General features: G+C 42.7%; 1 protein-coding gene across 1 annotated transcript; it reads left to right on the top strand.

Moving 5' to 3' along the window:
• Window positions 1–10,640: 10,640 nt before the first annotated feature.
• Window positions 10,641–13,880, top strand: LOC310871770 (valine--tRNA ligase, mitochondrial-like; the record flags this gene model as incomplete). Its single annotated transcript, XM_083783407.1, has 1 exon — window positions 10,641–13,880. One exon carries the CDS (start codon window positions 10,641–10,643, stop codon window positions 13,878–13,880), a length of 3,240 nt encoding a protein of 1,079 aa, XP_083639533.1.
• Between the last annotated feature and the right edge of the window lie 1,780 nt (window positions 13,881–15,660).

Raw genomic sequence — 15,660 nt, 5'->3', positions numbered from 1 at the left:
CTGTGTTTAATCCTCACAAGGAGGATACAGGAGAAGAATCAAGCTTTTTATTTATTTATTTTACTTTTTATATGTACCCTTTTTATATCTACCCTCATTTAATTTTCCTTCTCTATTTAATTTATCTTCTCCTCGGATCGCCACCTTGTAGTGGTGGAGAAGCTTGTGTGTTCCAATGAACCTGAGAGCTATGCCGTCTGGAGCTTTGCTCCTGGTAGGGTCACCAATGGCGGAAAGCTCAAGGGGGGTTCCAGGACTAATGTTGTTGAAGGACTCATAAAATCTTCCATCTAATCTAATCCATCTAAAAGACCACCCCTGGGTCCCAGGACCCATTACATTGAAAACCTATTTTACACCACTGGGCCCCTAGTTCTCTTGGACTCCATGTGAATGGACCTCTCCTGACCCACATTAAGGACAGTGTCTCCCCACATTGCACAGACGTCCTCCATGAAGGAAATCTAGCCACTATGACATCCCTCATTGTACCTGTTTATTTTAAATCTTCCCTCATCCCAAGTTCTTTCACCTTCCCAGTAATTTTGTCACTTCTACATTTCGCTGGTACTGGAGTCACTCTGCTGTCACCCAGGGAGGCTGTAGGCGAGAACTTGATGCCCTCACTAGGGTCCTCACTATGGTGGACATTTTTATGCAACTTTATTTTTGTCATAGACATACAAAAGCCTTTTTCAAACAATAGTAGGCTATTTCCACAAAAAATACATCCATGGCCTACCCATTCCAAAAAATAACTACACTGGCTTTGCTCAAATATTTGCCATAGCCATATTTGTCTGTGTACATACTAGGGCTGTCAATTGATAAACATATTTAATCTGATGAATCACAAATCAATCGCATATTTGTTCAACTAGGGGTGGGACGATATGGGTACCTCACATTTGACCTAATTTCTCCATTCATTGTCAATGGCAAATATTGAGAGACGTGACAAAAGCTGTATAGAGGGTATGCACATTCTTAAAGTGAATGACACATTGAGTCAAATTGAGTGGCAAAGCAACATGCAAAGTGAGTTTAACATTTTTTAACATTATTTAATGCAGTCGGATAGGACTTTTCTGTTTGGATGCATGTGCTGTCAAGGCCAGAAAGTATTTTTTTGTAGTAGGCATTCCTGCATAACTTCCGGGTTTGATGATGTCACGTGCATACCCTCTATTAGAAATAGGATTGTGAATCAACTCAGGTTTACTGACTTTAAAGATGAAGCCATCAGTTAATCAGGAGTGATTTGATGCTTGTTGTTAAGACACTTTGTATCATTCTTAAAGTGCATTTTGATTTGTGTTGTTACACCTTTTTTATTTCACCATGATGTTTAAAGGTGTAGGGAAACGGAAATTGTTATCAATTTATTTTGAAGTTTCAACATGAAACACCGGTCTGAAGTTTCTGAACCAATCAGAGCGTCGCATCCCTTCAGGCGATGGGACGGTAGCTAGGGATGATAGCTATGCTATAGGCAACACGCATGGTGTGTGTTTGTTTACAAATAAGATTGTCAGCCAGCTACACCAGGGGCCTATTTCACGAAACTTGGATTAACTAATCCAGGATTTAGGCCAAAGCCAGGCTTTTTAAATCCTGATCTTTACAGCCTGGTTTATTCCGTTCCACTAAAGCCAAGCGAGGCTCAGAATTGGTGGATTTGGCGAGCCGGGATCAGCAAGCCTGGCTTAATAGACAGTCTGGCTTTTTGTCTCTAGACCCCTTATGTGGATCACAGATTTACTGATCCTTCTTCTTCATGCGGTATTATGGCAGTTTGCATCCTTAATAGTTGCATTACAGCCCCCTTCTGTATATCTCATTATCTTTACTAATCTATTCAAGACTTACTGATACAAGGACTTAAGCTTCTAAAATAAATACTGCTGCTGTAATTAAAGAGAGAACATACTCTCAATAGTGGATAGACTGAATGATTAACTACCCCAAAAAAATAGTTTACATTTTACCACTACTATTAACTTAAAACAGAATTCTTAATATTGTAAGCATAATGATATTGTCGCATTGTGATATTTGGCCATAACTCCCTCCTCTGAGGGAGCTACCTTTGGGGAAGGGGGTTGTTGTCCAGACAGGTCCGGGTCATGGGTTCATGTAGCATGCCAACGTTTGTGCTATTGCCATTGAGAATGCATTGGGCGTTTAAGTTAAATAACTCAGAAACTACAAAACATTTCAAAGTAAAAAGTGTCCAGCATGTGTCTCCACAGTAAGCTGAATTTTACAAAGTGTGAATGGAGTTTCTAGGTGAAAGTGATTTTTTTAAGTGCCACTATCTGCCTATAAATGTCTCAAATTTGAAAGCACTATATTTCTAAAACGATGAAACATTTCAAAGATTCCTTTTCAGGCACACATGTCCACCGTAGGATGAACCTAAATAGGTTTGAATGGGGTTTCTAGGTGTAAGTATGTAGGACTAGTAGTGGGTGAAACGTTACAGTGGTAATATGTTGTAAAACAATGAGTAATGGTAATATTTAGTGGTTTTCACTTTTACAATTTTTTTTAATAATAATATAATATAATAATTCTTCTTAACCGTGCACTTGCACGACAGCAAACCTATTCATGGGGAACATTCACCAAAAGCAGCTGATCTACAAGCTCACAAGCTGTCATGATGTTGTGCAGCCTATATATTTTGGTTATTTGATTTTATATAGTGCTTAAATTAGTCCTTTAATGCAGACCGATACAAATAAGGCAACATAAACCCATAATAATTGAATAAATCTGGAAAACATCATTGGTTTGTGATCAGTTTGACTGCTTAATGAACAGTAAAGACATCAGGATTAGGTTATACCAGGCTGTTAGCCTGGTCCGGAGCAGGTTAAGTCCAAAGCATTAGTTTCCATGGTAACTTATGTAGCATCACTTTCATGAAACCGAATCAAGCCTCAACATATCCAGGTTAACTGGTTAAATTAATCTGGCAAGATCAACCAGCTTTCATGAAACCGGTTAAGCACTGATCCAGGATATATTAAGCCAGGATATGTGTTAAAGCCCGGCTTAATCTCTAATCCAAGTTTCGTGAAATAGGCCCCAGTTCCATGATGAATGAACAACAGATCAATAGACCAGTTCCATGATGATGAATGAACAACAGATCAACAGACCAGTTCCACTGAAGTGGGAAAGATTTCTTCTCTATGATAATGGCTTGTAATGACAGACTCCCTCTCTCCCTCCCCCAGCTAAATGATAGTTAGGAACCAAATGGACCCTTGTGGGGTCTTGTAACTCAGATGGTGTACAAATGGAACCAAATGGACCCTAACGTCCGGGTCCATTTGTACACTCTCAGAGTTAAATTAACATTGATTATAAACTGGGGGTCCCACCGTCCCAGAGTTAGGAAAAAAAATGCCATTAGGGGGTCCGTAGGCTAATGCATGTCAAGCTGGGGGTCCTTGAAATTAAACTGGTTGAGAATCGCTGAATAGAGCTTTCTCTCATGGGGGTCCCTGGCATATCTTTATAAACAGGGGTCCTAATTAGTGTTAATTATTTTTGCTTGTCCAGTTGTCCTCCTTTGTTTACTAGTATTGATTGTGTTGCTGAGTAGGTCCATGTCTTTATTTGGTTGTTATTGTGTTGTTCTGTCTGTCAGCCCCTCAGGCTGTATCGTATATTGTAAAAAAAAACAACATAAAAGTAAAAATAAATACCAATCACACCTTAACACGGACATTGCTGTTCCTTGGAGTGGTTGCACCACTAAAAAATAAGGCAAACGCCGCAAAAAAAAAGAAAACAGGCCTGAAAAAACGACCTTTCTGCAGGCCCAATGGAGAGGAAATGGTCACCCACATTTTTCCTGTGATATAGATTTTTTGTATTATATTTTTTTAACCTGTGATGAAGGTGAATTATGTTAATGTTCATGTCTATGAATTGATTGCATAGGGCCTAAATGGAAACACTTTTTGTGGCAACACTGAGTTTGAGAGCAAACAGCTCTCAGTCTGTGAGACAGGAGTGTATGACCCAAAACAGCTACAGGCTCATTTTAACAGCATTGCTGTTTTAAAAAAAAGTCATGAAGGGCTGCTTGGAACACTCACTGTCTGCACACATACTGTACAGGCCAGGACTTCCTTGCAAAGAGATTTTATAAATATTAAATTGTGAAATAATATTAATTAAAAATATATATATGTGTCTGAGCCACGGCAGGAATTGGAAACAACAAAGATGTTATCCCCCCCACATAGGAGAATAAAACTTTGCAGGAGAATGCTGGAAACACCAGCATTCACACATATATAATTAAAATATATATATGTCTGAGCCACGGCAGGAATTGGAAACAACAAAGATTGTATCCCCCCACATAGGAGAATAAAACTTTGAAGGAGAATGCTGGAAACACCAGCATTCAATTAAAAAATATATATGTCTGAGCCACGGCAGGAATTGGAAACAACAAAGATTTTATCCCCCCACATAGGAGAATAAAACTTTGCAGGAGAATGCTGGAAACACCAGGAGAACAGAGAGCTGCAGCAGGACATTAGAGAAGTGGCAAACACAGAGAACACAAAGAACTGGGCTTATATAGACACAGGGATAACCAGACACAGGTGGACACAGCTGCCAATCAACACAGGGATTGGCTCTAGGGACGACACAGGTGAACACAGCTGCCAATCAACACAGGGAGGCGAGACAACGCAGGTAACAGTAACTATATGGCAGACACCAGGAAACTCCTAGGAACAATATTACAAAATAAAAGGAACACAACAGTGAAGTAAAAACTAATATCCTAATTAACCGTATAGCCACTACAGGGCGTGAATATCACTACAAAATAAAACACATCCTGACGTTTGGTCTCTATATCATGGGACCCAAACTTACAAAAATGCATGATCAATAAATAGACCAGTTCCATGATGAATGAACAACAGATCAATAGACCAGTTCCATGATGATGAATGAACAACAGATCAACAGACCAGTTCCACTGAAGTGGGAAAGATTTCTTCTCTATGATAATGGCTTGTAATGGCAGCCTCCCTCCCTCCCTTTCAAGGGGGACCAGCTAAATGATAGTTAGGAACCAAATGGACCCTTGTGGGGTCTTGTAACTCAGATGGTGTACAAATGGAACCAAATGGACCCTAACGGCTGGGTCCATTTGTACACTCTCAGAGTTAAATTAACATTGATTATAAACTGGGGGTCCCACCGTCCCAGAGTTAGGAAAAAAATGCCATTAGGGGGTCCGTAGGCTAATGCATGTCAAGCTGGGGGTCCTTGAAATTAAACTGGTTGAGAATCGCTGAATAGAGCTTTCTCTCATGGGGGTCCCTGGCATATCTTTATAAACAGGGGTCCGGGGGCTAATTAGTGTCAATTATTTTGCTTGTCCAGTTGTCCTCCTTTAATTACTAGTATTGATTGTGTTGCTGAGTAGGTCTATGTCTTTATTTGGTTGTTATTGTGTTGTTCTGTCTGTCAGCCCCTCAGTCTGTATCGTATATTGTAAAAAATACATTGAAAAACATAAAAGTTAAAATAAATACCAATCACACCTTCAGCCTAACTCTTTTAGGACGGTAACCCTTTTGGGGGTTTTGCATTTCAAGAACCTATATTTTTGGCTAGCCATGTACAACATAATTGTTTGGTAAGTGGCCCACAAAGTGAACAGTGTATCTGTGTAGAGAGTAGCTAAGGACTGTAGTGGCACTCCGTCTAAAATAATGTTCCACTTGGTGGAGTAGACCTCATGAAAACATGTGTTTTGTTCTGCTTTTAACTGTGTTTTTGTACTGTTTTTAACCTGTACGGCGACCTTGAGTGCCCTGAAAGGCGCCTTATAAATAAAATGTATTATTATTATTATTATTATTATGAAAACGCAAAACAGTAGTTGTACGCAAATGACAAGACAAAAATAACTTTTCTTAAAAAGGTTTACTGGGAAAACAGTTACAGAGTGCAATGTATGGTCAAAAAACTGTGTTGCTTCCTTCTATTTCTGACTACAACTGACTACAAGACTGTGACATCAAACAGAAATACACACAGGTGCCTCAAACTGGTCCAAATTGGCTCCCATTAACTTCAAAGGACAATTAGGTCACACTCAGGTCAGGTCAGCTAGACCTTTTTAAACACACATATGACACTCATGAGATGCAATCAAATAACCAGCATAGCTTTTTACCCTTTTTTTTTTTTTACCAAACTAATTCTTAATCTTACTCATGAATTCACTTAAACATAACACCTTAGAACGGTAACCCTTTTGGGGGGGTTTACATTTCAATTTCAAGAACCTATATTTTTGGCTAGCCAGTAGCCATGTACACAATTGTTTGTTAAAGGACAACTTTAGTTTTTTTCAACCAAGGTTCATGTTTTAGGTTGTTATTAGAGAAACTAAAAGGTGAGTGTTATATTTTTTTTATTTGCTGCTTTCTTTCATTTTAGGGATTTTAGCTCTTTTTGACAGGGGGGCGGGGGCATTCGAGCATGGGGCTAAATATGTATTTTTTTTACCAAATGTTATGGTGATTTATTTTTGTATTAGTTACTATAGTCCTAATAAACCCCAGGAAATTACATCTGGCCACAGAAGATCACAGGATCTACTGAATGTGAAGGTAGCCTATAGACCGATTCCGTACCGGTTTCATGGTCGCAGCCCACGTATTTCCTGTAGGCGGACTCGACGTAGCTGCGGGGGTAAAACCCTCACCAGGCGCACCTCTTCCACTACAGTGAACGGCAGAGTGACTGATGTTAGTTTGCCTCAAACTTTACTCCTTTACCTGCTTTTTTACTAACACTAACATTACAAAGATGCCCAGAACATCGAGATGAACCTGTGTAGTTTATGGCTGCTCCAACAGTAGTGGCAACATAACAAATAAAATAAAAACGGAATGTCTAATATCCACCGCGTTGGCGGGGACCAGAGCCATTGAGCAATGGTTGAGACAAAGCAGTGAAAGATACATAACGCCAGTCTTACCCAATACCAAATATTTCTGTTTTATTAACACAAGGCTGCTGTACTTTATACCTCATACTTTAAATGCTTAGTATGAGGTATAAAATACAGCAGCCTTGTGTTCATAAAACAGAAAGATTGGGTATTGGGTAAGACTGAAATTATGTATCTTGCAGGATTCTTCACTGCTTTGTCTCAACCATTACTCAATGGCTCTGGTCTCAGCCATCGCGGTGGATATTAGACATTCCGTTTTATTTTATTTGTTATGTTGCCACTACTGTTGGAGCAGCCATAAACTACACAGGTTCATCTCGATGTTCTGGGCATCTTTGTAATGTTAGTGTTAGTAAAAAAGCAGGTAAAGGAGTAAAGTTTGAGGCAAACTAACATCAGTCACTCTGCCGTTCACTGTAGTGGAAGAGGTGCGTCTGGTGAGGGTTTTACTCCCGCAGCTATGTCGAGTCCGCCTACAGGAAATACGTAGGCTGCGACCATGAAACCGGTACGGAATCGGTCTATACTGGGGGAAGGCTTATACTGTGTGTATAGGCTCAATATGTCAGTTTGACACATTCAATAGATCCTGTGATCTTTTGTGGCCAGATGTAATTTCTTGGGTTTATTAGGACTATAGTAAATAATAAAAATAATAAATCGCCATAATATTTTGTAAAAAAATACATATTTAGCCCCATGCTCGAATGCCCCCGCCCCCCTGTCAAAAACTGCTAAAATCCCAAAAACGAAAGAAAGCAGCAAATGAAAGAAAATGAACACTCACCTTTTAGTTTCTCTAATAACAACCTAAAAAAACTAAAGTTGTCCTTTAAGTGGCCCACAAAGTGAACACTGTGTACAGAGTAGCCTATAAGGAGGTTTTCAGGCTGCGCGCCTAATAAACACAGACATACAATCCCTCGCAGCGTTGTATGCGCTGCGCGCTGTAGGCTTGTAGCTCTGATGTTTTCGTCTCTCGCGCCGCCACCAGCACTTTCCTTCAGTCAAGTTGTTTATTTGTTTGATGCAGAGACCATGCAGGAGGAAAAGAGAAGAATGAAGGGGGAAACACACACCGTGCGAGCAGAGGACGAGATTAAGACGTGAGTTATCAAAACGATAACTTTTAATTTTAAATGTTTTCTCCATAAACATAAAGCACTCGACGAATGGTCTGGAACAACAGCGAGCCAATTTGTAACTGCGCACACCACAACACACACCACCACCATGCACGAGGCCATGGCTCGTTAAGATTAACAAGTTGAGTTTATAACTTTTATATGTCCATATATTAAGGGACTTTAATGAAGTAGATTTATGCCTATATAGGCTATTGTGTGAGGCATATTGGGGTGAGGATCTTCATAAAAGCATGCACAGAAGAGAATTAAGGAAAGCCATAATATAGGTAAGAAGAAACTCCAGGGCGTTTTCGCCCAGCCATATTGAAATAATAACTATAGTGTTTGACACAACACGTGGTGTTACATTAACAATATCAACAGCACTCTTGACTGTTTGGACAATGGAAATATTATATATATATATATATATATATATATATATATATATATATATATATATATATATATATATGTAATTGGTCCTCACTAATGTTCATGATAAAATACCAAAATAGATTCTACTCAGTCTTCTGTCTCATAGGAGGGCTGTGGGCAGTTGCCCATGCCTATTTGCAATATTTTCAATCATTGGAGACATAAATTGCAACTTCAGGACATATCGCTCGCTCCATAACCAAAAAAGCAATTCAGATTTACAATGATTCTACCCATCCTCTTCACTCTGAATTTGACTTGTTGCCAGTGCCACCTTAGCCCTGGTCCAAGGCTTACAGCGAGCCTCTCTCTGACGCCTTGTGGAAGTACCTTCCACAGCCCTCTGGTCATATTTCCACTCCCGTGAGCTGTTTTTCTAATACCAGCAAATAAACAAAACGACGAAACCACTCACCGAAACAAAGCCTGCTAGACCTTGGTAAAAGTCTATTCTCGAACCTGGGAAGCGTCTGAGGTCCCCAGTTTCTCTCTAAAATGCACTTTGTGCCATTTTAATAACGCAATGTACCCTGAATTTAACTGGTCACGCTATCCTACACTCGCGAACCGCCAGTAATGTGATCCTGGCGGTTCGCGAGTGTAGGATAGCGTTACCGTCCTTAAATTCAGGGTACATTGCGTTATTAAAATGGCACAAAGTGCATTTGTGGAGAGATATATGATATATTATTTTTTATTATGTTTTAATTTTGATATATTATATATCAAAATTAAATGAATATTCTGATTATGTTTAGGCCAGCAGAGAAGGCCTTGCTGGCCCTGACGGCCCACCACTGGTGGGATTTGACCGGGTATGTTGTTTACTGTTTACAATACATGGATGACCATTTGAAGCAGATTGAAGGTTGCAACACAGGTTGTCTTGTGGATCTTAACCACTTGGACATCGATTAGCCCTATTCTGAGGGGAACTTTAGACAAAAATAATCTGCAAGCTTGTAGATGGCTATTTTTTGCAAAGAGGTTTGGTATAGAAGGAATAGATGGCATGTCAAGTACAGGTTTGTGGCTTTAAGTGGATACCTGTAAATATTGTAATAAATGTGGGTTCTAGCGTTCTACTTTTTTTTTTGTGGAAATGTCAGACCCTGGAAGCACCACAGTACTAATTATAAGATCAATCTTTATTAACTATAATGCTCAAAATTACATTACGTATAAAATAGAAGAATGCAAACGGCTGATTCATAGAAATTGACTCAATGCAGTGCAATGACCCCAACCTAATAAAACCATCTATAACATACAGGCCTATATAAATCAGTGGATAAATATGCATACAATACAACAATACTATTAGGGCATGCAAGGCTCACGACACGGTAGGCTGTCACGCCTACCGGCGCGTGCAATGTCACGAGACCTGGGCACGAGACCCAGGCACCATAAATGGGGCTTTCCCCATGTATGGGGATTTTGAGTGCTGGGCAAGCACTGGCGCTTCGGCATGGGGGGGGGGGGGGGGGCATAGTATATAGTATAGGTTGTCTCCATATATGGAGCTCTAGGTGAAAGCCTTCATTATTTCACCTGGAGCTCCATATATGGAGACAACAGCGATATCCAGCACTGACATCAGACTAGAAACCTCATATGGATATACACGCCTGGCATCGTCATGGTGATACATACTCGGTTGGCTGGCATCGTCATCATGAGTCATGACAGGCATCTATTGAACCAGAACCATATATAAGAATCCGAAGAGGTTCTGTGGGGGATCGTGACTACACTGCTCGGCGAGATCTCAAATCCTCTACAGGTCCCAAGCAAGACACAGGATACAGGACTCGAGACACCACACTCAAGACAGGGGCTGCTGTCACGTGATGTCACGATGACCTGGGGGCTTGCCTGGGATGAGTGACTGGGACCCCGATAAGAGAAGAAATTTACAGCTGGATAATCAATGTGACACACCAATATGGCGGTGACGTTGAGAAGCTGTGTTGTTAACATGTTTAGAAGATTAAAAGTCAACAACGGGGCGTTGTCTCCTACCGTCCTCAGAGCATGTCTTCCCACAGGCTAATATAATGAAAGTAACATCACAGTTGTGGAGGACCATTTGTGTCATCTCGTTGAGGTCCACAGAGGGGAGAACGTCACTATGGACGTACAGACTGTGTTCCTCCTCATCTCGACCACATGAGCCTCTTCGGACTCGGGTGGAGAAGCTGAAGCGGAAACGAGAGAAAGAGATGGCCATATTAACAAATAAACACAGTAGTGATGAAGATCACGTAATTAAATGGTGTGAGAAAGAGAGGCTTGCATACACAGTTTCAACAGCTCCTGGAGCAAAGAAAGACACAACGGTGCCTTTCCCTTCGTCCTACAGTCCAGAGTATGTGGAGTCGAGCTGGTATCAGTGGTGGGAGAAGGAGGGATTCTTCACCCCAGAAATTCAGGACAAACAAGCACATGCTGTGGATCAATCCTTCACACTGTGTATCCCTCCACCAAATGTTACTGGCACTCTGCATCTTGGCCATGCCCTGACGGTAGCTATAGAAGATGCATTGGTTCGATGGAGGAGAATGCAGGGCTACAGAGTGCTCTGGGTACCTGGTTGTGACCATGCAGGAATCGCAACACAGACCGTGGTAGAAAGAAGATTGCTGAGGGAACAAGGGAAGCAGAGACGAGATCTCAGCAGGGACGACTTTTTACAGGAGGTGTGGAAATGGAAGAACGATAAAGGAGGTGATATCTATTACCAGCTGAGGAAGCTTGGTGCTTCTCTGGACTGGAGCAGAGCCTGCTTCACTATGGACCCAGGATTCAGCAGGGCTGTGACTGAGGCCTTTGTGAGGCTCTGTGAGTCCGGCCTGATCTACCGCTCAGAGGGGCTGGTCAACTGGAGCTGTGCTCTTGAGTCTGCCATCTCTGACATAGAGGTCGAGTCAAAGGAGCTCTCTGGGCGGACCATGCTGCCTGTTCCTGGTTATGAGAAGAAGGTGGAATTTGGATCGATGGTGACCTTTGTGTACCCTATAGAGGGCGGCGGTGGAGAGGTGGCAGTGTCAACCACACGTCCTGAGACCATGCTGGGAGACGTGGCCATCGCTGTGCATCCACATGATCCTCAATACCAGGATATTCATGGCAAGCAGTGCAGACATCCTTTCACGGACCGACTCATACCTGTCGTCACTGATCCAGTGGTGAATATGGAGCTTGGGACAGGGGCAGTGAAGGTCACTCCAGCTCATGACCACGCAGACTTCCTGCTCTCCCAGAGGCACTCGCTACCACGTCTTACTGTAATTGGAGGAGACGGGACAATGACCCCTCTTTGTGGCCAGTGGTTGGAAGGGTTGAAGCGCTTTGATGCCAGAGAACGAGTCCTAGATGCCCTTGTGGAGAAAAAGTTGTTCAGGGGAAAGCGGGATCATGCCATGTCTTTACCCGTCTGCAGTCGTTCAAGGGACATCGTTGAGCCCCTGTTGAAGAAGCAGTGGTTTGTGCGCTGTGATCAAATGGCTAAACGAGCCATCCAGGCAGTGGAGGACGGCCAGTTAGAGATCATCCCCCACTCCTACACTAAATCGTGGAAGAACTGGCTGGCCAACATCAACGATTGGTGCATATCCAGGCAGCTTTGGTGGGGCCATCGTATTCCTGCTTATAGAGTGACGCTTCCCAATTCTCCTAACGGCCAAGAGGAGCTGTGGGCATGGGGCCGGAGCGAGGAGGAGGCCAGGCAGAGAGCCGCTGCCAAATATGGAGTAGCGGCCGACTCTGTGACCTTGACTCAGGACTCGGACATGTTGGACACGTGGTTCTCATCCGGTCTTTTCCCCTTTGCCATGCTGGGCTGGCCACAGCAGACCGGCGACCTACAGAAGTACTACCCTAACTCTATTTTGGAGACAGGCAGTGACCTCATTTTCTTCTGGGTGGCACGGATGGTTATGCTGGGTACGGAGCTGACCGGCCAGTTGCCCTTCAAACAGGTGCTCCTCCATTCTCTGGTGAGAGATAAACATGGAAGGAAAATGAGCAAATCTCTTGGGAATGTTGTGGACCCTTTAGATGTCATCTCTGGCATCTCTCTGGAAAGTCTTCAAGAGAAAGTCAGACGGGGGAACATTGACCCAAGGGAGACCACGGTTGCCGTGGAAGCGCAGAGGAAAGACTTCCCTAAGGGGATACCAGAGTGCGGGACAGATGCCCTGCGCTTTGCCCTGTGCTCTTACAATGCACAGGGAGAGGACATCAGTCTGTCCGTGTCCCAGGTGCTGAGCTGCAGGCACTTCTGCAATAAGATGTGGCAGACTGCGAGATTCACACTGGGAGTGTTGGCCAACAACAATGGGACGGTGCTGGCAGAGACATCCCCTACGAGCAGCATGGACCGCTGGGTGTGTTCCAGACTCTACGGCACTGTCCGACAGTGTGAGCGAGGCTTCCAGGCATACGAGCTCCATGCAGTCACGTCTGCCGTCCAATCTTTCTGGGTGCACGATCTCTGCGACATTTACTTGGAGTGCATAAAGCCGCTGCTAAGTCAGCAGGACTCCGGGGCAGCAGAACAAACGCGTAGCGGGCAGAGCGAGTGTAAGAGGCAGGTGGCCAGGAGCGTGCTGTATCACTGTCTGACCGTCTCTTTGGCCCTGCTCTCGCCGATCATGCCCTTCCTCACAGAGGAGCTGTGGCAGAGGCTTCGCCCGTTCGTTAGCGTGGCCGACGACAACGCCATGGACAGCTTGTGTTTGCAGCCTTACCCGACGTCGGCTCAACTGGCCCACTGGCACTTCCCTGAAGAGGAAGCAGATTTCAGCCTCATACAGGAAGTGGTCAGAGTCGCCAGGTCCCTGCGAGGCCAGTGTGGCATAACCAAAGAAAAGCCTGAGATGTGGGTAGTTTGTTCAGCCAGCCAAGCACAGACACTCCGTCAATTTGGTTCAGCTGTTCAGACCTTAAGTCGTACCTCCGACCTCCACCTCCACTGTCCTCAGGAAGCCGACAGCTCCACATCCCCTCCTGCTAAAGGAAGCACAGTTGGTGTGGTGGACCACTCGTGTCGGGTACACCTTAGCGTGCAGACGGTAATGGAAGCAGACAAACGCATCCTATGGCTGTCCCAGCGCAAAGAGAGGCTCCTTCCCAAGCTGGAGGAATCCCTCTCTCGAACCCACGTCCCAAGATACTTGGAGAATGTCCCAGAGCGTGTGAGGCAAGACATGGAGAACAAGATCGCAGCCTTGGAGCAGGACTTGAAAACCATTGAGGAGCAGCTGAAGTTATTGCAGTCGAGGCACACGTCTTGACTTTATAGAGGTTAGGGTCCAAACGTTTGAGCAGTAAAGCAGGATCAAAAATGTGATGGTGTCAGGTCTAGGCATTGGACCCCGGCGATACGCTCGGGCGGTGACCGCAAACAAAGAGGGGTAGAGCAGTGAGCTTGATGACAGAGCAACAAGTGGCTGCTTTTCTACAGTCAAAAGGGAATTCACTGGACTGTAACACCATCAAGGCATGCCGTACCGTACCCTGCCCAGTAGAAACGACAAACATTTCAAACACAAATAGCACACTACCTCAAGAAAAAAGGTAAAATACAAAACACTTGGTTTTTTATCAATGTAAATGGGACCCCTGAAGATGCAAAAATGGTGCTCATCAGAAACTGAGCTGGATAATTGTTCTGAGCTACAGTGGAGTTTTTTTCACCCACTGTGTAATATAATAAACGGACAGTAGGTGGCAGTAGGACAGAGGCCAGAGCAACTATACATCCCAGCTTGCAAATTAATATATATATTTGAAAATTTGCAATGATACATTATGCATAAAGTGTCATTTCTACTTTTGTTACTTTTGTACTTTTACTCAAGTAAATGTTGGATTACGAACTTTTACTTGTAATTACCAAAGTAGTACTTTTAGTACTTTTTCCAGGGGTATTTGTTTTCTCTTTAAAACAATTCTGGGGTCTACTCAGGTTTTTGAGTGAAGCCCATAAAGTTGCTCAAGTTAATTATTAAGGTGCTAAATGAAAGAATAATTACATGTCTTTCTTGCAAGGCAGTTCGTAATCCCCCACCCCCCCACCAAACAAAGAGTTAATTTGGCCTAGTTCTGTGTGTATAGGGTTTCCGGTTGGTGTTTTAGTGTTTATCCCATTTTTCAAGGTCTTGGTTTGCTAATGGCCCCCAGATCTCACAACCATAAGTCTGCTCATCATGTTTTAGGTGAACTAGATACCATTATTTACAATCAACTCTCAATTCTTATACCAATCGATCAATTCCAAACAAAGCAAACCTAGTGAAAAAACTGAACAAACCCAAAAAAGCAACCAGTTTCACTCACCACTTGAGCCCTATCAGCTCTTTTCAAAAATGAATGGTGAAAGAATGCCCAAATCAGCAACCAAGCCAGTATTTTACAGGGGAAACTAGCACAAATTCGTTTATAATAAGCAGAACTGGCAACACTGCAATCCAGCACTACAGGCTACTTTGCATAGGCAAAAATAATGTTTAACAACTATACACAATTTGGCCATTTTAAAATAGCGTGCGATGTAGTGTGAGCTTGTGGATCTGCTATTTTCAAAATATTTGTATATATTTGAAAACTTGAAATGAGACAGCAAATCTAAATTAAATTAAATTCAAAGGAGCTTTATCGGCATGAGAAAACGTACGTTTACATTGCACTCAAACTCTATTTCCTGCCTTGATCTCCTTCCTTTTTTTACTTGTAAAACTGATGTAACAGCTTCTGATTCTGAGAGACAGAGGACGTTTTTTTATCCTTTATCTCTCTCTCTCTCTCAACCCCCCTCCCCCCTATATGCCCGGTCTGTGAGGTGTGAAGATACGAGATCTGCTCAGGCCTTTTCAGTGTCTATTCTTTGTCCAGAGAGAGAGAGAGAGAGAGATGAACAAGGTTCCTTTTCAAGCAAAAAAGTAAAAAGACTTTCACTAATGCTTATTGTAGAACTTTACACAAATGTAATGTACTTATTCTTCAGTGGTGTAAAAAGTACAAATGTTTTACTTGAGTAAAAGTATCAATACTGCAATAGAACAATTTTGTTAC

The sequence above is a fragment of the Protomyctophum parallelum genome (assembly GCF_964188405.1).
Source record: "Protomyctophum parallelum genome assembly, chromosome: 15".
Lineage (NCBI taxonomy): Eukaryota > Metazoa > Chordata > Actinopteri > Myctophiformes > Myctophidae > Protomyctophum > Protomyctophum parallelum.
The sequence above is the reverse complement of the archived record's forward strand: the minus strand, read 5'-3'. Positions and strand labels throughout refer to the sequence as shown.